The following is a 27,606-nucleotide window of genomic DNA, read 5'->3' as shown; positions in this document are numbered from 1 at the left end:
TGGTGGATAAAAGACAAAAGTAGTTAAAATAACAATAACTACAATAATTAGTTAAAGGATATACAAAATAAAAAGATATAAAATGTGACATCAAAAACATACAATTTGGGGGGAAAGAGTAAAAATGTAGAGTTTGAGAATGCATTCAAACATAAGTTGTTATCAACTTAAAATAGATGGTTATAAATAGAGGTTGTTATATGTGTCTTAATAACTACAAAGGAAGACTTATAGTAAATACACAAAAGATAATGAGAAAAGAATCCAAGCATATCACTAAAGAAAGTCGCCAAACCACAAAAGTGAGCATGAGAAGAAGAAACAGAGGAACTACAAAACAGCCAGAAAATAATTAACAAAATGGCAATAAGTACATGATAAACATAGGTTTATCATGAACATAGATGCAAAAATCCTCAACAAAATATTAGCAAACCGACATCAACGATACATTAAAAGGATCATACACCATGATAAAGTGAGATTTATTCCAGGGATGCAAGAATGGTTCAGTATCCACAAATCAATCAACATAATTATACACCACATTAACACAATGAAGGATAAAAATCATATAATCATCTCAATAAATGCAGAAAAAGCGTTTGCAAAATTCAACATCCATTCCTGATAAAAATGCTCAACAAACTGAGAAGAGATGGAATATACGTCAACATAATAAAGGCCATATATGACAAGCCCACATATAACATCATATTCAACGGTGAAAAGCTGAACGTTTTTCCTTTATGATCAGGAACAAAACAAGGATGCCCACTCTCACAATTTTTTTTAACATAACATTGGAAGTCCTACCCAGGGCAATTAGGCAAGAGGATAAAATAAAAGGTAATCAAATTAGAAAGGAAAAAGTAAAACGGTCACCATTTGAGGATGACATGATCTTATATACAGAATACTCTAAAGACTCCACCAAAAAACTTTTAGAACTAATAAACAAACTCAGTAAAGTTGCAGGATACAAAATCAACATACAGAAATCCGTTGTGTTTCCATACACTAATAGTAAACTGTCAGAAAGAAAAATTAATAAAATAATTCCCAGTTATAATTCCATCAATAAGAATAAAATACTTAGGAATAAAATTAACCAAGGAGGTGAATGACCTGAAAAATAAAAACTATAAGACAGTGAGGAAAGAAATTGAAGAATACACAAATAAATGGAAAGATATTCACGGATTGGGAAGAATTAATATTGTTATAAAGTTCATACTACCCAAAGCAATATGCAGATTTAATGCAATTGCTATCAAAATTTCAATGGCATTTTTCACAGAAATAGAACAATTCTAAAATTTGTTCAGAACCACAGAAGAAACTGAATAGCCAAAGCAATCTTAAAAAAGAAAAACAAAGCTGGAGGCATCATGCTCCCTGGTTTCAAATTATATTACACAACTACAGTAATCAAAACATTATGGTACTGGCATAAAAACAGATACATAGATCAATGAAATAGAATAGACAGCCCAGAAATAAACCCACACCTATATGGGCAATTGATCTACAACAAAGGAGACAAGAATATACAATGGGGAAAAGATAGCCTCTTCAATAAATGATGTTGGGAGAATTGGACAACTACATGTAAAAGAATCTAACTAAACTACTTTTCACACCATATACAAAAATAAACTCAAAATGGATATAGACTTAAATGTAAGACCTGAAATCGTAAAAATCCTAGAAGAAAACATAGGCACTACACTCTTTGATGTTGGTCTTAACAACATTTTTTGGATCTGTTTTGTCAGGCAAAAACAACAACAAAAATATAAGCAAATGGGACTACATAAAACTAAAAAGCTTTTGAATAAAAAAAACATTTTTTTCAAAGAAACGAAAAGGCCACCTACTGAGTAGGAGAATATATTTTCAAACAGTATAGCCAATAAGGGGTTAATATACAACATATACAAAGAACTCATACAACTCAACATTCAGAAAAATGTACAACCTGATTAAAAAATGGGCAGAGGATCTGAATAGATATTTTTCCAAAGAAGACGTCAAAATGGCCAACAGGTACATGAAAAGATGCTCAACATCATTAGTTATTAGGGAAATGCAAATCAAAACCATGATAGCAACTCATATCCATTAGAATGGCTATTATCAAAAAGGCAAGAAATAACAAGTGTTGGCAAGGATGTGGGAAAAAGGGAACCCTTGTGCATTGTTGATGGGAATGTAAATTGGTGCAGCCACTATGGAAAATAGTATGGCAGTTCCTCAAAAAATTAAAAATAGAACTACCATATGATCAAGCAATTCCACTTCTGGGTGTTTATCCAAAGAAAACAAAACCCCTAATTCAAAAAGATATATGCACTCCCACGTTTATTTCAGCATTATTTACCATATCCAAGACATGGGAACAACCTGAGTGTCCTTCGGTGGATAAAGTTGATGTGATATATACATGTGTGTGTATACACACACACACACACACACAAAATGAAATTCTATTCAGCCATAAAAAAATGAAATCCTTCCATCTGTGACAAAATGAATGGACCTTTAGGGCATTATGCTAAGTGAAATAAGTCAGAAAATGTCCAATACCATATAGTCTCACTTATATGTTAAAATAGAAAAAAACAAACAAACACAAAATAAACAACAAAAAACCCAAGGTCATAGATACAGAGAGCAGATTGGTGGTTGCCAGAGGCATGGGTTAGGAGTTGGGCAAAATGGGTAAAGGCAGTCAAAAGGTACAAACTTCCAGTTGTAAAATGAATGTCATGGGGATGCAATGTAAAACATGGTGACTATAGTTTATAATACTGTATTGCATATTTGAAAGTTGTTATGAGAGTAGACGTTCAAAGTTCTCATCACAAGAAAAAAGAATTGTAAGTATGCATAGTGACAGATGTTAACTACACTTATTACAGTGATCATTTCATAATGTATACAATTATTGAATTATCATATTGTACATCTGAAACTAATATAATATCAAATGGCAATTATACTTCAATAAAAAAGAAGCCTCATCATACAAATCCAAGATTGCTGTTGTCATTACCATAGATGAACAGTGTCTCTGGGAAATCTGTTGTCTGGGGCTTCAAAACAGACTTGAGGTTCTGTAATGCAGTGATGGGTACATTTCAGGAGCCTGGTGAAGCAGACCTGATGGTTGTTTTTTTCTCAAAATCCTAACTTGTGTGCATCTTCAATAAGAAGTCTCTATCATATCCAGATATATCCAGTTGTTACAGAGTTTTACTGAAGACAGTTTTTATGATGTCTTGTGATCAACTGTGCAAAGTGTTCCAGTTTTAACTTGTGATATTTTTGTAATGAATTGTTTATAATATGTTGTAGCTGTACTTAACTCAGTCCATCTTTCACTTAGGATAGTTGTTTACAGACATAATTATGTGAGCACTGTTGATTTGGAGTTGACCACCTGTTAATATGTGGAAGAGATAGATGATAGTTCTTGATTCTTGTGATGAATGTCTCTATATGTTAATGATTTGTTGGTGAGCACTTAAGGTACTAGAATTGATATACATGTAATATAGCATGCTTCTGAAATACAATTTCTTATTTAATCTAGATGTTTAACAACACTATTAGAACATAAGCTTTTCCAAGCGTGTAATTTTTCCATGTATAATTTACAGTCTCTTTAAAAAATAAATATGATGTCTATAGAATGTGTTATGTGCATTTATAACAGCTATTTATATATTATGATGTCAGTATTTTTAAATTACATGTTTTACATAGATATGTGGGAAAACATTTTTAAGGTGGGTGTACAGTTACAACTCTAACTACATGATACTTGTTTTTATAGTAGTAAAATATTATGCTGCATTATTACTTGCATAATCCTCATTTCACCACAAGTTAACCAACACTCTAACTGATAATAGAGACACTAAACTAGGATTTAATAAAGATTTTAGGTTAAAATACAAATTGTTCATGCCAGTATTCTGAAGTAGTAAGTACAGTTTTTCAACAGTGGTGTGATTGGCCTCATAATTGGGTTGGGTTTTTCCTCTCTACTAAGAAGAAATTTATTGAATACAGGAAAATGTGTATGCCATGTGGGAGTATGTATTGTAAAGCCTTTAAATTTCCTTGGGGAAGAGGGGGAGGTGTACAAATTCCAAGCTTATCAGAACCTATACCATTTAAGATGCTTTGGGGATTAGGGCATGTCTGGTATAACCATCTTGGAAAAATCACTTTACAGAGGTAGGCTTCAAAGTGGTTTTAAAATGATCCTTCTGTTAAAGGTTTTAGTCATTTACATTGACTAAAATTTAAATAAATGTGTTTATCATCTTCCTCCAAAAAAGATCCATAGCAAAAAGTGAGAAAAGTTAGTTGCATCCCCCTTGAGATTAGGAAAAAGCTAAGGGTTACCACCACTATCACTAATATTAGAGATCCTGGCAAACACATATGTCAAAAAGGAAATAATAAGTAGAGGGACAAAACACTCGGTTTTTGCAGAATCAACAAACTACAGAATTAATATGGAAATTCAGGAAGCCTACCAGATAAAAGATTAAATTATAAAAATCAATAGCATTTAACTACATTAGCAATAATCAATTAGAAATATAATTTAAAATTAGCAACACAAGCAATAAGACATCCACAGATTAACTTAATTAGGCATATGTAAAACCTTAATGGGGAAATTTTCATAACACTATGAAAAAAGTGTTATGTGTCTTCACAAAGAAGACTATCTGAATAAATGGAAAGTTATTCCAACAAGTGAATAATATAAAAATGCCAATTTTCTCTAAAATAATCTATAAATTCAACACAATGCAAATCAAAATCGTAGTTGGATTTTGTTGATGAACTTGATAAACTTACTCTAAAATTTATATGAAAAAATAACACATATCTAAGTCAATCCTGAACAAAGGAGGCCTATCCTCCAAGTATTAAGACAAATTTCAAACTTATAATAATAAAAATAGCATGATATTGTTGCAATAACATAATAACATACAAATATAACAAAATAAAAACTTGGAGTCAGATCTATTTATTTAAAGAAAGTAAACACTGAATGTCCATCAACAGAGGAATGGATAAAGAAGATGTGGTACCTATATACAATGGAATATTACTCAGCCATAGAAAGGAATGAAATTGGGCCATTTGTAGAGACGTGGATGGACCTAGAGAGTGTCATACAGAGTGAAGTAAGTCAGAAAGAGGAAAGCAAATATCATATAATAATATGTGATATATGCTTGCATATATGTGGAATCTAGAAAAATGGTATAGATGATCTTATTTGCAAAGCAGAAATAGAGACACAGACATAGAGAACAAATGTATGGATACCAAGGGGGAAAGAGGTGGGGTGGGAGGAATTGGGAGACTGGGACTGACACATATACGTTATTGATATTATGTGTAAAAAAGAGAACTGATGGGAACATACTATATAGCACAGGGAACTCTATCTAATGCACTGTAGTAACCTAAATGAGAAGGAAGGCTAAAAGGGAGGGGATATCTGTATGTGTATGGCTGATTCATTTTGTTGTGCAGTGCAGGCTAACACAACATTGTAAAGCAACCATACTCCAATAAAAATTCACAAAAAAGAAAGTAAACTATAAAGGTGGCAAAAACAAGTAAAATGGGGAAGAGCTGAATTGTTTAAGACATGGTATTGAGAAAACTTGCTCACTATATGGAGAAAAAAATTAAATGGATCCCTAGCTAATGGCACATAGAAAGGTAGATCCTGGCATTATTAAAGATCTGAATGTGACAAAATTATAAATAGAAGATAATATAGCCCAATATCTTTGTGACCAGAGGCGGAAAGGACTTTATAAACAAAACTAAAAAAGCACAAATCATGAGGCCAAAATTTGATTACAAATTATGTTCTGTTCAACAAACAACACCATGAACAAAATGAACAGATGAATGACAAATTGGGAAAGGATACCTGCAATGTATAAAACAGGCAAGGGACTAATAACTAAAATATAGAAACTCTTGAAAATCAAAAAGAAAAATCTATCTAGAAACCCCAATCTATCTTGAAACCCCAGAATCAGAACACTTCTCACTCCTTTCACTGTATTTGGCTGGCCTGAGCTGCCATCATTTAATACCTGGATTAATCTAATTATCTCAGTCACTCTTTATTGTCTAACTCACTCCCTAAGTGATCTCATGCATATTATATCTTTAAATATCATCTACATGCTGATGACTCTTAAATTTCTATCTCGAGTTCACACCTCTTCTCTAATTTGGCTACACGTGTAGCCAAATACCTACTTGATATTTCCACATCTTAAACTTTATTTCAAATTTCTCTATTTTATTAAACGACAACTATTTCCATTGGTCCAGACCAAAACCTTGAAATCATCTTTTTCTGCTCTTTCCCCCTCCCATCTCACATCTAGACCATCAAAATATCTCATTGGATCTACCTTAAAAACCCATCCTAAATATGACCACTGCTCATCACTTCCAAGCTACCGTCATCTCATCATCTCTAAACAGAATTACTGCATTGCTTCCTAGATCATCTCCCTAATTCCTCCCTTGCCTACTTATAATCTCTCCTCAACACAGCAATCGGATTGATAGTGTTAAAATGTAAGTCAGATCACGTCACTCCTCTGCTTAAAATCTGCCAATGGCCTCCCAATCTACTCAAACTTCCTATTATGGCCTGTAAGACCCAACATAATCTGCTTCCTGCTCTTCTTCCACTTTTAACTTTCTGACCTTTTCACCTACCCTTCTCCCTGTGGCCTACTCAATTCCAGAATACTAGCAGTCTTGCTCTTCTTGATCAGACCGAATACACTCTTGCTTCAGGGTCTTTACCCTTGCTGTTCCTTTTTCTTGGAATTTTCTCCCCTTCCTTGAATACTCTTCTCATAGTTGCCTCCCTAGCTCCTTATATCCATCAGGTCTCAAATTAAATGTCACTGCCTCAGGAAGATTTATACACCTCTCCCTCTACCCTGTCACATTATCTTCTTCTGCTTCCTTCATAGAACTTACCTAATTTTGTAAATATGTATGTATCTATTGGTTTCTTGCTTATTACCTGCTTTCTCTCCTAGACTGTAAAATTTATGAGGGCAGAGGTCACATCGGTTTTACTAACCAATTTGCACTGCAATATTTATTAGTGACCCCTAATTTATTTTTTAAATTGGACATTTGTATTTCTTCCTTCATAAATTTCCTGTCTACATACTAATTTTTCTTTTGCTACTCTTTTAAAAAAAATAAGTATCCTACATGTAGTAACACTATCTTATGTGTTAAACATCTTTTTAGGGTCTCAAACTTAGAAAAATCTATCTCCACCCAGAATTCAGATAAATTTTCACTTATATTTTCTTTTAATTCTTTTATTTTTAAGCTATTTTACCTTTAATCTGCTTGTAATTTATTTTAGCATATGGTAATAAACAGAGATCTAATTTTGTTTTTGACAAGAGACAACTTGTCCTAAAGCCATATATAGTCCTCTCTCGGTATCCATGGGGGATTGGTTCCAGGAACCCCCATAGATACAAAAATCCATGCTTAAGTCTCTTATATAAATGGTACAGTATTTGCATATAACCTACACACATCCTCTCATATAGTTTAAATCATCTCTAGATTACTTATAATATCTAATACAATGCAAATACTATGTAAATAATTGTAAATACAATGTAAATGCTATGTAAATAGTTCCTGGCCCATGGCAAATTAAAGTTTTGTTTTTTGAAACTTTCTGGAATTTTTTTCTGAATACAGTTGACCCATGAACAACACAGGGGTTAAGGATGCCAACCTTCCACACAACTGAAAATCCACATATAAGGGCTTCCCTGGTGGTGCAGTGGTTAAGACTCTGTGCTCCCAATGCAGGGGGCCCGGATTTGATCCCTGGTCAAGGAACTAGATCCCATATTCATGCTGCAACTAAGAGTATGCATGCCACAACTAAGGAGCCCGCCTGCTGCAACTAAGACCTGGTGCAACCAAATAAGTAAATAAATATGTTTTAAAAATTATATTAAAAAATGAAAATCCACATATAACTTTATGGTTGACCCTCCATATTCGTGGTTCCTCATCTGTGGATTCAACCAACCACAGATTGGGTAGTACTTTAGTACATATTTATTGAAAAAAATCTGCATATAAGAGGACCTGTGCAGTTCAAATCCATGTTGTTCAAGGATCAACTATATTTTCAGTCTGTAGTTGGTTGAATCCATGGATGTAGTTGGTTGAACAAGTGGATATGGAGAGCTGACTGTATTGATCAATTTTTCCTTTCTGTCACTGAAATGCTAGATTTTTCTAATATTAAACTTTTATATACACTCAGCATTAGAGGCAAGAGGCAAGATTTCTATGCTATTGTGATGATATTAATGCAGGATCACAAGAATGTCTGGCTTTTATTAGTTACTCCTCTCCTTGAGGCTTTTGAAAAACTTTGACTTAAAGTCCTAAACAAAGCTTCCTCATTCTAGCCCCTTGAAACTAAGATAGCTCGATCTGCAGTGCAGGCATAACACAGAAAACCAGTTATATGAGTCTTAACTCATATAACCAGTTTACCCATTTGCAGGCACAGATCAACTTAACACATGGAAGTAGGCAGTGAAATAGAGAGTGCTGAGATGAGAGAAACAGTAACCCTGCCCACTAGTAAGGCATTGTCCAACAAATATCCTGGGTTCTGACTAATCAGATTAATAACATTTCCTTTGTGAGGAGACCTAAGGAGGGAGGTAGAAAGAAGAAATGTGGGCTAGTAGTGGAATAGTTGTATTCCCATAGCTGTTGACAAAGATAGAACTTTGAGTTTGTTTCAGGGATTTTTTTTGTCCTATTAATTATTTTTTAATAGTACCATGCTGCTTTAATTATTGTACCTTTATAATATGCTGTAATATTGGGTTGTGCTAGTCTTCTCTCAATCTTTTTTATTAAAGAGTAGTTGATTTACAATATTGTGTTAGTTTCAGGTGTACAGCATAATGATTCGGGTTTTTTCTGATTATATTCCATTATAGGTTATCACAAGATATTGAATATAAATCCCTGTGTTATACAGTATACCTTTGTTGTTTATCTATTTTATGTATAGTAGTTTGTATCTGTTAATTCCATACTCCTAATTTGTCCCTTCCTCCTTTCCTCTCCCCTTTGGTAACCATAAGTTTGTTTTCTATGTCTGTGAGTCTGATTCTGCTTTGTATATAGACTCATTTTATTTTATTGTATTATTTTTTAGTTTCTACATATAAGTGATATCATATAGTATTTGTCTTTCTCTGTCTGACTGACTTCACTATGTATTATATTCTCTAGGTTCATTCATTTCATTCATCTTTAAATACTTCTTGGATCTTCTTGTCCAGGCATTCCTTATTCTTCCAAATGAACTTTATATACAATTATTTCATTTAAGTATACAAATGTCCAATTGTGATTTTGATTAGAACTGCTTCAAATCTATAAATTATTTAAGGTAAATCACCTCCTATTAAGTAATGGTATTTTGCAAAGTTCCATTCTCAGCTCAATGTTATTGTCACTTTACACACTATCTCACTAGGTGATCTCACATATGATCATGATTTCAACTATCATTTATTGTAGTTACTGGTGACTGTTAAAGCTCCACATTTTTTCAGATGTTTCTTCCAAATTACAAACCCATACTCAAATTGAGTACAGCCTCCTATTCTCATCAGTGCTCTCTTTTCCACCTGGATGTCTTACAGGTACCTGATTCAAGACAATCAAAAATAAACTTAATATCTTCCCCCTCTAAATAAACAAACAAACCAACAAACAAAAACACTCCATACTTCGTGCTTTTTTATCTTCTTTTGTGAGTGGTACCACCATCTAGGTGCTTAATCCAAAAAATAGTTTGTTATCCTTAACTCTACTATCTCTCTTATCCCCTAACACCTGTACAATCATCATGTCCTATTGATTATCAATTAACATCCCTCAAACCCAACTAATTCTCTCAATCCTCATTTCCTACCACTTTTGTTAAAGTCATTATCTTCACTTGTATGTACTGCTACAACCTTCTAAATGTTTTCCCTGCTTCCAATGTATCCCCTTTCTCCTTTTACTCATTTATTGATGATTTTAGTACCTGGATCACCATCTTCCTTTCCACCCCAATCTCTACCACTCTTCTGAGTAACTTTAAAGTCTATATGGATGAATCATACAACACTCTAGCCTTTCAGTCCCTTGATCTCAATTCCAGTAACTTTCACTTCCACTTTACTTTAGTCCCTGGTCAAACCCCAGACCATCTCGTCACCTGAAATTGCTCTTCTTAAGTCTTAAAATTAAGCCACACTCACTGTTTCCACTCCCAAATCTCCCAATTACTCTTTATTCCATTATAATCTGGCTTCTTTCCCCACCAATTTATGAAAAGCACCAGCCATTCCTCTGTTGCTATATCCAATGGGAAATTTTATGTTACCTTATTTAACCTCTCTGAGGAAGCTGAAACTGTTGACCTCTTCATTTTTGAAATGATCTTCTTTTAAACATTTTTGATACAATCTTATCCTGGTTTTTCTTCTAACATCTTGCTCACTTTTTCTCACGCTTACTTTTCAATTAGTACCTCCCTTAAAAGTTGGTTTTCCTCAGGGTATCATTCTAGGATTCCTACTGTCCCATTGAATATACTCTTCCAGGGTGACTGTGTTTATTTCTTTGCCTTCAATTACTACTTAAATGTTGATGTCTTTCATATCTATTCCCTCAGATCCTACCTTTCTTTTGAGCTTTGGACCTTTATGTCTATTAGATATCTCTATCTGGTTGTCTTACAGACATCATAAATTCAAGAAATTCAAATGTGAACTCACCATCATCCATTCTTCCCCATCCCAAATCAGTTTCTGCCCATGTTCCCTATATTGGTGAATGACATTACCATATATCTGGTTGTCCAGGCCAAAAATGTGGGAATCATTCCAGGATTTTCCTCCAAATATGTGGTTGTCATTCAAGAATCCTTCTCCTTCTCACCTTCCATATCCAGTTAATCAAATCCTGTTGATTCTACTTACTTGATCTTTTTAGAACCCTTTCCTCAACGTCAAATTTCATCTCTCTTACTACTGAATCTTTACATATTGCATTCCCCACATATGGAACTTCCTTTTCCCTGCTTTTCTTCCACACTATCACTTTACCTGTATACTTACTTCTCATTCTTTAGATTATTGGTTCTTAAGGTGTAGTTCCTGATCCAGCAACATCAGAATCACCTAGGAACTTGTTTGAATAAGAAAATTCTTGAACCCTATCCCAGACCTACTGAATCAGAGGCTCTGGGGTTATTCCCAGAAATCTATGATTTAACAGACCTTCCAGGTGATTCTGATGCATGCTAAAGTTTGAGAACTACTGATTTAGATCTCAGCTATCACCTACTCTGGGAAATCATCCTTGACCATCCAAACTTTAGATTAGGTACCCTATTCTACACTTCCATGGCACATTTTTAAAGCCCCTATTTAACAGTTAAAACATGGCATTATAATTACCGGTTTACTTATCTCTCTATCATAATAGCCCAAGTTTTTTAGGGTATGAAAAAGTATTATTCCCCACTCTTTCCATAACTTCTAACATTTTTCCTGTACCCAGTAAGCCTCCAGTAAGTGTTTATTCAGTGAATGAATGCATGGAAGATAATGTGGTCAAGATTATGGTAACCCTACATTTAATATTAGAAGTTTAGTATATGACTGGAGTTAGGATTTAGTCTGTACTAAGAGGACAAGAACTTTATCTATGGCTGGGTTTAAGGATCAGTTTGTGGTCTGGGACAGGCCAGTCTCTAGTCATGATTAGGAGCTCAGACTATAGCCAAGTTTAACTTCAGATCTAGAGAGGGTTAGAAGCTCAATCTGTATTCAGGGTTAACGACAGTATAAGGCTCCATGTGTGGCAAGTGTTGAGTATGTCTTTGATTAAACAAAAGACCTAAGGTAGGCAGTCTGTTCTGAGATTGAAAAAATGAGTATTTCATAGAGACAAATTCAGACTGAGGCTTAGTTCTGGTTAATATTCCTGTTTCTGTTCGCTAAGGGCATATTTTTTTTTAAAGGAACAAGCCAGAGGGCTGAAACAGAGATGCTTCACATGTTCCTTCACTAAAGTGTTCCCACTCACCAGGCTCAGCAGCCAGTGGCCAGCCGGTGCTAGATTCTAGCACTCCATGGGCATGCACAGAGTAGGGCCGGCTGGCATTGTTCTTGAACACCACAGTTAGAATATCACCAACCTCTCCTCTGATAAGTGGACCTAGTATATGCAAAAGAAGAAAAAGTCTCATTAGTAGAATAGTGGAACAGGGACATTAAAGACATTAAAGAAAGGGATATACATAGGAGCTCCCTAGAATTAGGGGTTTGCTCGGAGAAAGGGTCCCAAAACTGAAAGTCGTGACTGACTCCATTTTTAAATTCAGAAGACCTTGAGCTGATACTGTTACCCACAGGATAAAGGTACTTCAACAACAAGATTATGCCTCCAATTATCCCCACTTTTCCCACTCCAACTCTCTTTGTATAATAGCCCAAGTTTCTACATATTCAGGGTTCTGTGGAATCATTGTTGGTAAGGAGTGAGAGTTTGACACAGAGTACAGAATTGCTGGGTTCCCTTCAAGGACCAGTGGGTCCCTTCTGTGTGAAGATAAAAATGATGAAACTCATTGGCTCCTATGAAAGTGAAGAAACTACAGCAATAATTGCAAGGGTGTAAGGGTAATACTGGTTCCCTGTACCATTTTTCCTACTCTTCGATGTTCCTAAGTTCCCTTGCTTTTAGCATTGAAAAAAAATTCATCACCCTTACAGATCCCTAGATATAGAGGCCTGGAAATACCTGGTTTAGGTTGCAGCAGAATTCATGAATTACCCCCATATGATTGCTTATTTTCATGAATGATTTATAAAATATGACCATAGTTCCACTATAAGGAAAACTGATAAGGGGGAATGGAGAGGCCTTCCTGATATGACATAACCTCCCTAGGAGCATCACAGGTTTCTAGACACTAGGAGGGAAGTGGAATTCCCTTACCTAAGATCCCCAAGTGTTCCTCTGATCCAGTCCTTGGCCGTCGGACCCTGAATGTACCATCAGTGTATTCCCTGAATACAGCTTTCTTGTATCTGGAACCCAGGAGTCCATCTTTGTTGCTCAGGAAGATGTGACCATAACTAGAGGAATCCAAAGAGTGGCATCAGCACCTTTCCCTTAACCCCTCATTTTCAAGTATGGGAAAGCTATGTCAGACCCAACCTCATGTCACAGGTATAAGAAGGTGAGGCCTATTCCTTCTAATGTCAGATTATGCACTTTGGCTGCATATCTGCAGTTAAAGATGGCATATTTCAATATTTATGTATATTTCCTTGTTTGCCATCATCCAGTTAGGAATTTATAGTAAAATTAATCTGGTAAGAATCAGAAGCTGTGAACTCTAGTTCCAGCCTTAATGATGTCTTAGATGGAATTAGTCTGACAAAGGACAAGGTACAGGCGGTAGGAGAATACTAACTGCTTCTGTTGCTGGTGGATAAGGGGTAGGGAGAGGTAGGAAGAAAATGAAATCTTACAGATTTCTCATTATGGGATGTTTTCCTGTTTACAAAGAGCTTTATTATTCATTTTATCATTTGATCGTCCCAATAGGCTGATGAGGTATGTATGTCCTAGAGGAGGAATCCAGTGATCTAGAGGTGATAGGGCTTATCTTCATTGATACTATCAGCCAGAAAGGGAGCCAGGGCTTGGATTAAAGGCTGGTCAAGTTCTTTCAACTATACCACATCACTTTAAAGATGAGTAAACCAGAGTCCAGAAAAGGGAATTAATTTTTTCTAGGTTGCAGAACAAGTTAGCAAGAAGGCTTCAACCTTCATAAACCAACATAAAGATTGGTAAAGGGTAGTGAGAACACCAAAAATAAACTATAGTGGAAATTGCTAAACTGTACCTAAATTCCCATTCTCCCCTCCTTCCTTTTTAGTAATAGAATCACCTAGGTTTTAGCTGAGCACATGGCTGCCTAACCAGAGATTACACTTCCTGGACTTTCTTGCAGCTAGGTATGGCCATATGAATAAGTTCAGGATAACGGGGATTCAGAGAAAGTAATGTATTACAACTTCAGGCCTCACAGACAATGCTGCTTGGCATGGATTTAGTTCCCATTTCTTGATAGCTGGGAATGACTACAACTGGAAGAGATGTCTTAGTTCCACAGATGAAAGCAAGTGTTATGGATGACTAGTTCACCTATTGGCCCTGAACTGCTCATATTTGTACTTAAGCAAGAAATAAAACTCTAACATATTTAAGCCACTTTATTTTGGGCTTTTTCTTCTATACAGCTTAGCCTCTATCTTAAAGACATTTTGTCAAGGGACATCTGAGCTTGGGGACATTCAGTCCCTTGAGTAAATTCCCTATAAAATTTAAGTCTCAATATCAGTGCTTCTGGCTAACCAGAGGAAAGGATGCCAAGACTGAGAGCATGAGGATGTGGACAAGGTCTTTACTTCAGCTCTACAGTATAACAACATAGACCAAGCACTGAGTACCAGCTTACCTGTGTTCTAGTCCTTCCTCTAGATGTGTTGGTATCTTATTAGTTGACTTTAGATAAGTGCCTCCTCAGCTCAGAATTTCAGTATCTTCCTCCATTTCAGTAAAATGGTCCAGAGTCTTTGAAAGTGTGATCGCTTCTTTTCTGAAGCCTTACCTGTCCTTCTCAGACTGATTGTGCCATTCTAGTTCCCAGCTCCTGTCAGGGCAATAGTCCCACTCCATCTCTTCTGCCATGATGTAGTAGATCCTTGCAGCTTGGTAACGTTGATGAGGGTTGGCTTGGCGGCCAGGACACTGGGAGACATTATAGATTGCCCTCATCCCTGCTTCTCTATGGCTGCTTGCCTGGCAGTAAATTTCAAATGTCCCTGAGGTAGGAACAGAGAGCAAAACCTGAATCAAAATACCCCTGTATAGTGCCTGAGGGAGTTCCTACTTCTCTCTAGGCATATTGCAGAGAGTGGGTAGCTTTAGATAAGGTTTTTCTATGCATTAGATAAAAGATTATTACAAGTTTATTGAGAGCAATGAGCACAGAGGTTAAGAGCTCTGGTGCCAAAGCTACATTGTCTGGGTTTAAAACTAAACCTGCCACTAGGATGACCAGCTCCCCCCTGTTTACCAAGGGCTTCTCTAGTTTTAGCACTGAAAGTCCCACATCCCTGGAAATTCCTCAGTTCTGAGCAAACCAGGATGGTCAGTCACCCTATCTGACACTTATTATCTATATAACCTTCAGGAAAATTTTAAGCCTCTGTATGTTTCAGTTTCATCATGGTAAAGTGGGGGGCATTTTACTTAATAGGATTGTTTTAGAATTAAATACAATAATATGTAGATATTGCTTGGCACATTATAGAGTAAATATTCAATAAGTGAAACTATAAGTAAGTAAATAAAGCTGTAATTATTATTTGAAGGAAGGAATTGACCAATTTTCTCCCTTCTTACCAAGTCTCAAAGAAATAAATATGGGCTTAAATACATACATATATATATATATATATGAATTTCTTGATCACAAGAATTCTTACATCAGAGGGCTTTGGAATGGCTTTCCCTAGGTTTTTAACAATGAAATGTTTGGATATCAGTCTTAAATGTCTGAGTTGTAGAGCTGCCTGGATCTAATCTCAAGATCCAGGTTTCTATGTCAAGGACACATAGGCTCATAGAATATTGATCAGGAGAAAGTAACTTTTTAACATTTTCCCCAGTATTCCTTCCTTTACTGCTGACTGCCTATACCACCACTACAAATTCCTCCTGGCTTTTAAAGGCCTCTATGAGCTAGCTCCAAACTATTGATACAATCCCACTTACCACTCTGTCCCAAACTCAACCAGTGCTTTAACTAAATCTGTCCCTGATGGCCCCTCTCACATATCTCATTCTTATCTTGGAATTTTCACTCATGTTATTTTTACTTTTCTGGAATAGACCTGCCCATCCCCTTCCCCATAAATATCTATAAGAGTTCACTCATTCTCCAAGACCCAATTCATGCTTCATCTCTTCTAGAAAGTCCTCGCTGACTACTCCGGCCCACATTGGACTCTACGTTCTTGGCCTCTCTACTCTTAAAACACTTTACATCTAAATCACATGGTTAAGGACTAAGTGTTCCTCTCTTTAAAAAAACAGTCCTTTCCACTAGTTTATAGACTTCTTGAAAAAAATCTAATATTTTCTTTCCATATCTACTTTCTGACTTTTCTATTTCCCTTATCCCCCAAATCTATTCCATCAATAAATCCTATCATCTCTTCCCTCACAGTCATCCTTCTGTTTCCACTCTCACTTCCTTAGTCAAAGCCACTATCATCTCTCACCTGGAAAACTTCAATGGTCTCACAACTGTCTTCTCTGTTTCTCCCTCCCACCTCAAACATTCTCCAAACAAGATACAGGGTCCTCTTTAACAAATATGATCCAGAGCACATTGGTCCCTTGTTTAAATGCTCCATTCATACTCAGAATACAATTCAAGTTCCTGACTGTGGTCTATAAGGCCCTATATAATATGACTCTTGCCAACCTCTATGATTTCATACGATGTTAGGCTTCTCCTTGCTCACTACACTCCAACCATACTGGCCTTCTTTCTGACCCTTGAACAAACCATGTTTATTCCCACCTTGAGACATTTACACTTGCTTGTCCCTCTGCTCGGAATATACTGCTCAGAGATCTTCATATAGCTCCTTCCTCCCCATTACTTAGATCTTAAATGTCGCATTCTCAGAGCGGTCTTCCCTATATACCTTCTCTAAAGCTCCAGTCAGTTTAGCACACCATTGTATTTTATTTCCTTCATGACATGTATCATGATCTGAAATTATCTTATTATTTTATGTGTGTGTTTTTGTGTGTTTGTTGTAGATCTCCCCTGGGAGTAAGTATCATGTCTATCTTTTCACCTCTCTACCCCAGTCTTAGCACATGGGAGGTGTGCAATAAATATGTGTTGAGTGAATGAATTTCTGTACAAATGAATGACTGTATACACTGTCCAAACGTCATAGCTTAGGGGTTGGTATGGAGAAGAAAGTCTGATGATCACTGGAGGGAATGGGAAAAATAGAAGTCTTTTTGGGAGAATCATGTGACCTGGGACTATCACATCATCTCATATGGACATTGTTGTCCAAGGTGATTCTTTTTTTTTTTTTTAATTTATTTATTAATTTGGCTTCACTGGGTCTTAGTTGTAGCACATGGGATCTTTAGTTGCACCATGTGGGTTCTAGTTCCCTGACCAGGGATTGAACCCGGGCCCCCTGCATTGGGAGTGTGGAGTCTTAGTCACTGGACCACCAGGGAAGTCCCCAAATTGCTTCTTTTTCAACGCTCTTCTGCCCTTGGCATCTGACTCTCCTCCTACCTCTGTGACCAATCTTTTTTTCTGTCTCCTTAACCTGGTTTATCTTCTCCCTTCTACACTTAAATGTTGATTTTTGCTTTAAGTTTTATTTCCTATAACTTTACATGCTAAAGCACTTCGACTATGAAAATACTCAAATCTCTCTCTCTAGCCTGGACTTTTCCTCCAATGTTTGTATGTCTACCCACAGCTATCTACGGTAAAGTCCACACCACTTGGACTTCACAAGAAATTTAAAATTCACCATGCCCCCAAATGAGTGCTTCTACCCAAACCTTACTATCCTTTCCTTGCTTCTGTGTTTGCTCATTTGGTTAATGACACCACCATCCATCTAGTGCACAAGCCAAACGAAAACCTCAGACATCCTTTCTTCCTGCTCAGTCCCTCAGCAAAGTCCTGTCATTTCTCTCTCAAATATCCCTTAACTCTGCCACTTCTGTCCATCCCTATTGCTCCCACCCACTGTCAGGCTCTCATCACCTCTTTCAAGGGCCCCCTGCTCTACCTCCTCTTAAACCTTTTTTCTTGGTGTTCCTCAACAAGGCTGGTACTAGCAGTTTGTGTGGGATTATTCTTCATTGTTTAAGACTGTCTTACATATTGCAGAAAGCTTGAGAATCTCTGACTCCCACTCTCTAAATGACAGTATCACACCCCCATATCCCCAGTCATTTGACAACTAAAAGTATCTCCACACATTTCCAAACACCTTTTAGCATACCCCCTTAGTTGAGAACCATTGAATAAAATCAATCTATGTAACCTTCTCTAAGCAGATGCTGCTTTCAAGTCACTGCCCATGTGGTTCCTACTGCCTATAATACCCTCTTCACCACCCATCCCCTTTCTTTGCCTGGTAACAGTTAACTCTTCTTTAAACGCTCAGTTTGAATGTCTGCTTTTCTAGGAAAGATTCACTCCACAAGTCAGGCAGAACTTATTATAGCTTCCCATGTGTTACTATAGCCCTTGGCTGATAGCATTATCATAACATGGTGAATATTGTTTACATACCTTTCTCCTTTTCACACTAACTATGAACTGCCTCATTCATCCTCACATCCCTAGCATCTAGACCAAAAAGTGGAAGAAAACAGATATTTACTATGTCTGGGGAAAATCTAATTGTAAAAGAAAGGTAAAATAAAAAGTGAGGAAGAAAAAAGGAGAAACATGAAGACAAGAAGAGTGAAAAGATACAGATTAAAGGAAAGGGAAAAAGAAGAAAAGAAACAAGAAGAAGGGAAAAGGAAAAGAAATAAAGATAAAAGAAAAAGGAGAAAAGAAGATTAAAAACAAAAATAAAAAAGAGAAACAAAAAAGGTAGGAAAAATCAAAGGAAGGAAAAAAAGAAGTGAAAAAAAGAGAGAGAAGGGAAGGAAAGAAGAAAGAAGGAAAGGAAGAAAGAAGAGAGATAAAAAGAATGCAAGGAGAAAATGAAAAGAAGGGAAGATAAAAGATAAGATAGGAGACAAATGAAAAAAAGGAAGAATGAAGGAAAGAAGAGGGAAAAGAGAAGAGAGATAGAAAAAGGAGAGAAGCAAAACAAAAAGAAAGGATGAAAGAGGAAGAGGAAAAAATAGGAGAAGGGAGAAAAAGTAATGGGGAAAGAAAAGAGTGTGGGAAAGGGGGAAAAATAAATGAATAAAGAATGAGCTCCAATGGTGAAAGAGAGAAAAGAAACTCTGACGGACCAGAGCAGTAATAAATGTTCTCTTTGCTGCTGAGAAATCTACATGAAGTTGGTGGAAAATAGCACATTACAAGCTCTAACCTCTTTTTCTGCCACTTTCCCTGGCTATCAAAGCTCTAGTATCAGTGGTTCTTTTGGAAAAGCTGAGGTGTATTATTCGGGACATTTTTAAGTGCAAAATCATCATTTATATTAAATGTAATTAATATTTGAAATTAAAATATTATTAGAATTTAAAGCAAAGCAAAAACAGGATTAAAAAAAGTCACCAATAAACCCACAACACTCACACTCCTAGCATTTTGCTGCATTTTTTCTGGGAATTTATTCTTCTGTTTTGTTAAACATAATGGTAAGCATCCAGCAAACAACAAGTTGAATCTCCATGGTGATGTTTTAAGTCATCTGCAAAGCTGCTTAATTGCATATTTATATTTACCAATCTTCATTGCTACCCCTTTTTCTAGAATTCCAAAGCCAGATTCTGGTTCTGGCTTTTCCATTAATTTGGTAATTTTGTCCTGTCTTTGGGGAGCTACTCACAATGGTCTCTCTCAGTCTTAATCAGAGACTAAACTCTCAAGGTAGAATGAAGGAGACTTCAGATTAAAGAGATTACCTAGAAGTAAGAATCAACAGGGGTTGATAGAGAAGGGGCAAAAGGGGAAAAAAAACATAGAGCCAACATTCCTAACATGAGAAAATCATTTTCCCCCCTCCAGATCTCTGTCTCTTCCACCCATTAGCAAAATGAGTGAAAGATGATCTTGAAGGGGCTGTACCAGTTTCAACATTCTATGACTCGAGGATTGTTCAGAAAGAGGAGAGTTTGAAAGGACTGGAAAATGCAAAGGTAAAAAGAGTTTGGGCTTTTTCTAATAAGAAAACTCAGGAATCTTGACCAAGATTAACCTTTTAAGCCTTTACCATTATAAACCCATTCACTGCCTCTCCTCCCATGTTTTTAAGCCATCTACAGTCACTCTCCTTGGGCCTTAGTGTGGCACAAAAATAATTTCACTCATCCAGAGTAAGAATGAGCCCCACAGAGGCATATAGACCTGGCTGGGGAGCCTGGCTAATTTCATAGGAAGGATATTAAACCTAGGGTTTGACTTTGGGACCAAGGCTAGAGAGATGGGTCTTTCTTTTCCAGAAGTTCCCCACCCTAGCACTCACTACAAGCACTTAATTCTATTGTCCCTTTCAGCCCCATTAATGGTTATTTCTAATTTGCTAACAACAACTCTTCTTGACCAAGAAAGTATCCTAGGTAGATGAGGAGAAATGAGGACCCAAGTGGCCTGTTTTATGTCAAGTTTTTGTCAAACCCAGTGCCAGGCTGAAATTATTAATTTGTCAAGGAAACTTGATTTGTTTAAGGATTTTTTTTCTCAAATATGAATGGAATTTACAGAACTAAAATAAAACTTTAGTGGGAACTGCATTTAACTGAGAGATTTTTCTTACAAACACTATTGCCACCTACTGCCTGGAAAAAAGAATACACCCTAGGCTCTGCAAAGAGAAATTACTATATTTCTGTTTTAGTATAGATCAATGGAACGGGATAGAAAGCCCAGAGATAAACCCACGCACATATGGTCACCTTATCTTTGATAAAGGAGGCAAGCATATACAATGGAGAAAAGACAGCCTCTTCAATAAGTGGTGCTGAGAAAACTGGACAGCTACATGTAAAAGAATGAAATTAGAACACTTCCTAACACCATACACAAAAATAAACTCAAAATAGATTAAATACCTAAATGTAAGGCCAGACACTATAAAACTCTTAGAAGAAAACAGGCAGAACACTCTATGACATAAATCACAGCACGATTCTTTTTGACCCACCTCCTAGAGAAATGGAAATAAAAACAAAACAAAAATTAAAAAATGGGACCTAATGAAACTCAAAAGCTTTTGCACAGCAAAGGAAACCATAAACAAGATGAAAAGACAACCCTCAGAATGGGATAAAATATTTGCAAACGAAGCAACTGACAAGGATTAATCTCCAAAATATACAAGCAGCTCATGCAGCTCAATAGCAAAAGAACAACAACCCAATCCAAAAATGGGCAGAAGACCTAAGTAGACATTTCTCCAAAGATATACATAGTGCCAAGAAACACATGAAAGGATGCTCAACATCACTAATTATTAGAGAAATACAAATCAAAACTACAATGAGGTATCACCTCACACTGGTCAGAATGGCCATCATCAAAAATCTACAAACAATAAATGCTGGAGAAGGTGTGGAGTAAAGGGAACCCTCTTGCACTGTTGGTGGGAATGTAAATTGATACTACCACTATGGAGAACAGTATGGAGGTTCCTTAAAAAACTAAAAATAGAACTACCATATGACCCAGCAATCCCACTACTGGGTATATACCGTGTGAAAACCGTAATTCAAAAATAATCGTGTACCACAATGTTCACTGCAGCACTATTTACAATAGCCAGAACATGGAAGCAACCTAAGTGTCCATCGACAGATGAATGGATAAAGAAGATGTGGCACATATATACAATGGAATATTACTCAGCCATAAAAAGAAACGAAATTGAATTATTTGTAGTGAGGTGGATGGACCTAGATTTTGTCATACAGAGTGAAGTAAGTCAGAAAGAGAAAAAAAATACCACATGCTAACGCATATATATGGAATCTAAAAAATAATAAAGTTTCTGATGAACCTAGGGACAGGACAAGAATAAAGACGTAGATGTAGAGAATCGACTTGAGGACATGGGGAGGGGGAAGGGTAAGCTGGGACGAAGTGAGAGAGTAGCACTGACATATCTACACTACCGAATGTAAAATAGATAGCTAGTGGGAAGCAGCTGCATAGCACAGGGAGATCAGCTCGGTGTTTTGTGACCACGTAGAGGCGTGGGAGAGAGGCTCAAGCGGGAGGGGTTTTGGGGATATATGTATACATATAGCTGACTCACTTTGTTATACAGAAGAAACTAACAGAATATTGTAAAGCAATTATACTCCAATAAAGATGCTAAAAACATAATCAAAAAATACAACAAAAAGAGAAATTACTGCTACGTTATGAAATATCGACACAGATGGAATCTGAAGAAACATTCTAGTCAAATTTCATCATGAAAGAAGGATAGGGGAGGGGAAAGGGAGGAGGAGAGGGAAGGAAGGAGGGACAGCGGAAGAAAGAGAAGAAAGGAAGAGAGGGAGAGAGGGGGAAGAATGAACAAAAAAAAAGAAAGAAGGAAGAAATTTAGCCACCGAGAGGGGAATTAATTAGACAATAAATGGACAGCAAGTTAATGAAAGAGCCTGGACTAGAAGCTCCTGTGTTCTGACTCCTAGGCTGCAACTGTTACAGCATACTTCGCCCCCCACTCCCACCAGAAGTTTGCAAAAATCCTCACAGAATATCAGAGTTGGAAGCACTTATAGGTACATCTCATGGACCTCTTTTCCAATGCAAGGGTTAAATCTATAGAATCTCTACATGGCCAAGGGGCTATGTAACCAAGTCTACCCTCTGCTTATACAAGAATTGCCCTGATGCTGGGCAGCATCCCTACATCTCTCCTGTTGTTTCAGAAAAGAGCTTCCTCAGCTCTTTATTCTGCCTGCAACTGAGAAGAGAATCCAAATAACCAAAACATGGAGTACACATTGAGGAAGGAGAAGACACAACTGTTTTGAAAAGTTCCCAAGTACCCTCAACATGACTTTTCTTTTCTCTTCACCAGCCCCCCACCTCACCCAGCCCAATGCCCAATAAAGTTTCTCAGCCTAGGGCCAGCTGCTAAAGCACTTACCAGGGTTGTCAGGCTGCATGATGGCCATAACAAAGGTGTGAGGAAAGAGCATGGCTGCACTCTTTCTCATGCCCTGAAGCTGCACAGTGTTGCCCTGGAACGTGACCCCATGCACATCAGTCTCTGTGCCCAGGCCAACCAGGTGCCAGGCCACTGTGTCACCCTTGCACATGTCCAGCCTGGGCAGGTTAGAGAACAGAAACCCGTTAATGGCTGGAAAACAAAAACACAAGACAGGATGGGGAGATGAGACCAGACTACTTGGGCACCAGCCAGCAGCATGGCATCAGCTCTGTACTAAGTTTTCCCACAACTTGAAATTTCTGAGTCATTCTCAACTCCTCTGCCTTCTTCCCTAAGCCACTTTAGTTCTACTTATGAAGATCTGCCTCGTTGGGACGAGGGCCTTACTGTCCTTTCCGGGTTTACCTGCTGCCCCTCCTCCACCATACTTCACATCCTGGCAAAACTGAACTACTCTGCACTCCCACAACTCTTTCACACACACACACACACACACACACACACACACACACACACACACACACACACACACACACACACACAAGTATTAATCTTTCTTATTCCCACTTTCTTGAAACTCCACTCCCTTGGCTTCTGTAGCACCGTATGTCCCTGGTTCTCTTATAACTTTTCTGAATGTTCCTCCTCCATCTTGTACTCATTCTTCATGCTTCTGTAAAGTGTTGGAGTTCCCCAAGGTTCCTTCCTCAGCTTTCAATCTGTTTCCTCCTTTTCATCTTCACTCCCACTGCCTTATTTCTGGCTCTCATCATCTCTGGCCTGAACTTCCACACAAAAGCCTCCTCCCTGGTACTCCTACCTATAACCTATCCTCCCACTCTCTTTCACACAACATACACACCATTATCCTGTGAGCTCTATTTGCCTCTGTATCCCCAAGGCCTTAAACATGGCAGGCACTTAGAAAATACTTGTTGATTTTACACATGCTGTTCCCTTTGCCTGGAATAAACTTTCCCTCTGGTTTCCCTCTACAGCAAATTACTACATATCCATCATGCACTAGCTCAAATATCATCTACCCTGTAAAGCAGAGTTTTTACACTCTTTCTGGCTTCCTTGAAACTTTTCTCTCCACAAAATTCTGAAATGTCACTTACCACAGAGTCCAGTGATTTACTTACAAATTTATCTCCCACACTAGATTGACCTAGCATGAAACACACCATTTTTTCCAAGCATCTCTCATGTTACCTAGTACTTATCAGTTGCCAAATAAGTTCAGACTGGAATAAACTTGGTTTGTAGACTGTATTACTTTTTCCAACTGATGTAACTGACTGGTAATGAGAACCAAGAGATAGAGCCAAAAGACAACACACTCGTTCTTGACCCTCTCCCACCCTGCATACTCCCCTCAAAAATACAGCGAGGCCTGCTTGAAGCTGATCCCTTTTCAATGTTCCTACATCCACTGGAACCAGCTTTAATGAGTAACTTTATTTGGTAATCCCCTGGGATGCTGATGGAAACATCGCTAACTGCTTGATTCTGCTTCCCCTACCTATAATGTTTGATTGCAAAGTCATTCAGACTTCAAGGCTCAGTCAAGCACTTCCTTCTTCCAGGAATCCTTTAACTGGATTGTTCCTCATTAATGTTCTCCTTTTCTGAACGCTATGTCATTTAAAAGCTGTTCCACACAATTTAGCACTTAATTATAGTCTGTCTTGGATATTTTATAATTGTTTTATGGGTGTTAGTTTCATTTCATTGCAAAATGCTGAGAGTTCCTTACAAACTTGGACCATGACTCCCCATTAATTCACTCACCCACCCACCTATTCATTAATTTAGTAGTTCACTAGTTCAATAACTACTTACTATATATTAGACCATGTAAAGGATACACAGATAAACAACAAACAATACTCACCTTTAAGGAGACTACACTCTAGCAGAAGTCAAAAGGCACATAACAAATAACTACAATATTTTGGAGTGTATGGAGCTTGCTATTGAAAGAGTCTGATAAAAATACAATAGTAGTTAGTAAGAGGGTGTCATCATCCTGGGATTTGGTAATAAGAAATGAGGAGGAGGTAGCTTTTGAGTAGGGCCTTAGAGAATGAGAAGAATTTCCACTGGCTAAGAGCAAAAATGTAAGGAGGGGCATTTCAAGCGGAGGACAAAGCATTACGAAAGCATGAACTCAGAAGAGTACAAGGTATGTCTATATAGAGAAAATATCCCTGTTTGGCTGGACTATGGGGTTGGCAAGCAAGGATAGTGGGTTATAAGAAAGAAGGAGATAAGACTGGAAAGGTATCATCCCAGCTTACTCTCCTCATTCTCTAGCGGATTCTTTGTGAGGAATCCTCATTTTACAGTATCTTTTTCCAGTGTCTCCCATACTGTGTAACACAGAACAAAGCACAAGAAGGTGTTAAGTACAAGATATGTTGTCTTAGGTTTAATCCCTTGATTTAGCTTGTCTCTTGGGAAGAGCTGACCGATAGGATCAACGTTTTCAGGAATGGATCATGATTAAATCTAGGCTAGATTTTACTTATAATCTCTCAGTTGTAGCTTAGGGTAAAAGCACTCCCCATACCATGCATCCGATTAGAGTCTTGGAAACCCTTGACATCCTCTGAGAGCAGTCGGGAATCCAACATAGCAGCTGCTTGATTGGCATTGCTGTACCAGCTCTTGTTCTCATCCAACACAGTGAAAAGGAGAAAGAATTCTTTATCCACTCCTTTCTGTAGTCCCAGTGGAAGAAAACAGAGGGGGGAATAACCACAGTTTCAGCAGTTGTGGACTGTGCAGCTCCAGAACCCAATGATCCCTGATTATTTTCCATTTCCTTTTCCAAACACAGATCCAAGCCCATATCTCCTGCCTAGAGCTGCAGTTGTTGCTGTAAAGTTTTTCCTCAGGTAACTTCAATTTGCAGGTGGGTGAAGGGGGTTAGAATAAAGTGATAAGACTGGAGGGGAGGGATGTATGAAAGAGGGCAGGGAAGAGGCACAAGATTATGATGAAGAGGTACAGAGTGTGATAGAAGAGAGCCTGGCATCAATTAAGGGGAGGAGTGGGGAAAGACGGCTGGAAGATCGGGGAGGGGGTGGTGGAGGATTCTATGGGGAGGGAGAAGCTAGAAAATAAAAGAAAAAATAATTATACTAGCTTACTATTATTTTATTATTAATTTTAGTAATATTATTATTATTACTGTAACATTTACTGAGTGTTTACTAGGTATGTGCCAAGCACTTTATATAGATTATTTTAATTAGTGTTCACAGAAACCCAAGATACCTTCTTCCATTGTTAACCCTTTACTGTAGATGAGGAAACTGAGGCAAAGAGAGGTTAAGTAATTTGCTCAAGGTTAAACAGCTAAGATTTATGGGCTGGATATGAAAGAAGGCAAGAAAATAGTAGGACAGAGTTAGGAATTAGGAGCAAGGTTTAAGGGCCACTGAGGTTAAAACAATGAGGAGATGTTAGAAGAATATAAAATAGAAAGGAATAAAGACTAAGGAAGATATGTGTTTGTGAACAAAAGAATAGGATGCAAGATAGCATGAAGTCACCAACGATTAATTTCTGATTCAATAACTTGTTTTTTTTTTTTTATTCCTTCACTTCTAGAACCCAGTTCCATGCTTAACTCCTATTCAGCAACCCAACCTCATCCTCTTCCCAGCAGGCTTTCCAGCCAGAAACCATGGCAATACCTGCTTGCCATCTGCACCCAAGGCACCAGCCTTGCACACAAGCAGGGGGCCCACCAGACCAGAATTTGTATCTCTTATGGGATCAGCAGCAGAGAAGTACATCCAGGTGAGACAGGCAGGATCCTGAGCAGTGGGGCCAGCATGGGGAGGGACTGTCCAGCGGTATGTTACTTTCTCAAAGGGCTTAGCCACCAAGCCAGGGTGGGATGAGCCTATAGGAAAAGACATAGAATTCATTACTCACATTGGCTAGAGTGAGTATCATCATCTCCAAACAGTGGAGTAAAGATCATAATCTACAAAGGCATTTTGGAGTATCAGTAAGAGAAGCAGCAACATAGAATATAGAATATTAAAAAAGATTCTGAGTAGGAGTCAAGAGATTAGAGTTTGGTTTCTGGTTCTGCCACTACTTGTGATATGAACTGGGGAAATTTAAACTTCCCTAGGTTTCAGTTTTCCAAACTCATAGGTCCCAAGGATTGAAAGGACTTTTAAAACGTATTTGGAATATCCCTCACTTAAAAACATACATTCATCTCCTCTTGTAGTCCTACCTCTGTTTAAAAATATCCAGAGATAGAAGATTCACTACCTACCATCATAGCCTGTTTCATCTTTGAATGGTTTTAATTGTTGAACATATCTTCCTCTCTATGTGTATGCATGTTTGTGTGGATGTGTATATGTTATGTAGGTACGTGTGTGCGTGTGTGTGTATATATGATACTAAGGCTGTAATTCCTTAAATAGACACAAGTCATGGTAAACAATGCACAGAAATTTTATTT

The 27,606-nt window shown here is 37.4% G+C and overlaps 1 protein-coding gene across 7 annotated transcripts in view; it reads right to left on the bottom strand.

Moving 5' to 3' along the window:
• Window positions 1-27,606, bottom strand: part of HEPH (hephaestin) — an 80,433-nt gene that overhangs the window by 21,275 nt on the left and 31,552 nt on the right. For 6 of the 7 annotated variants that reach the window (XM_082376545.1, XM_082376547.1, XM_082376548.1 and 3 more), the window contains 6 exons: window positions 26,816-27,027; window positions 25,684-25,834; window positions 23,085-23,297; window positions 14,846-15,059; window positions 13,159-13,298; window positions 12,244-12,375 (listed from right to left, as the gene is read on the bottom strand). In XM_082376545.1, the coding sequence (XP_082232671.1) occupies window positions 12,244-12,375; window positions 13,159-13,298; window positions 14,846-15,059; window positions 23,085-23,297; window positions 25,684-25,834; window positions 26,816-27,027 (1,062 nt within the window). The remainder of the gene's footprint in view (window positions 1-12,243; window positions 12,376-13,158; window positions 13,299-14,845; window positions 15,060-23,084; window positions 23,298-25,683; window positions 25,835-26,815; window positions 27,028-27,606) is intronic. The other variant, XM_082376550.1, reaches the window with a different exon arrangement.

This window comes from Balaenoptera borealis (genome assembly GCF_965194805.1).
Source record: "Balaenoptera borealis genome assembly, chromosome: X".
In the NCBI taxonomy this organism is placed as follows: Eukaryota; Metazoa; Chordata; class Mammalia; order Artiodactyla; family Balaenopteridae; genus Balaenoptera; species Balaenoptera borealis.
Note: the sequence above shows the minus strand (reverse complement) of the source record. Positions and strands in the feature narration are given on the sequence as shown.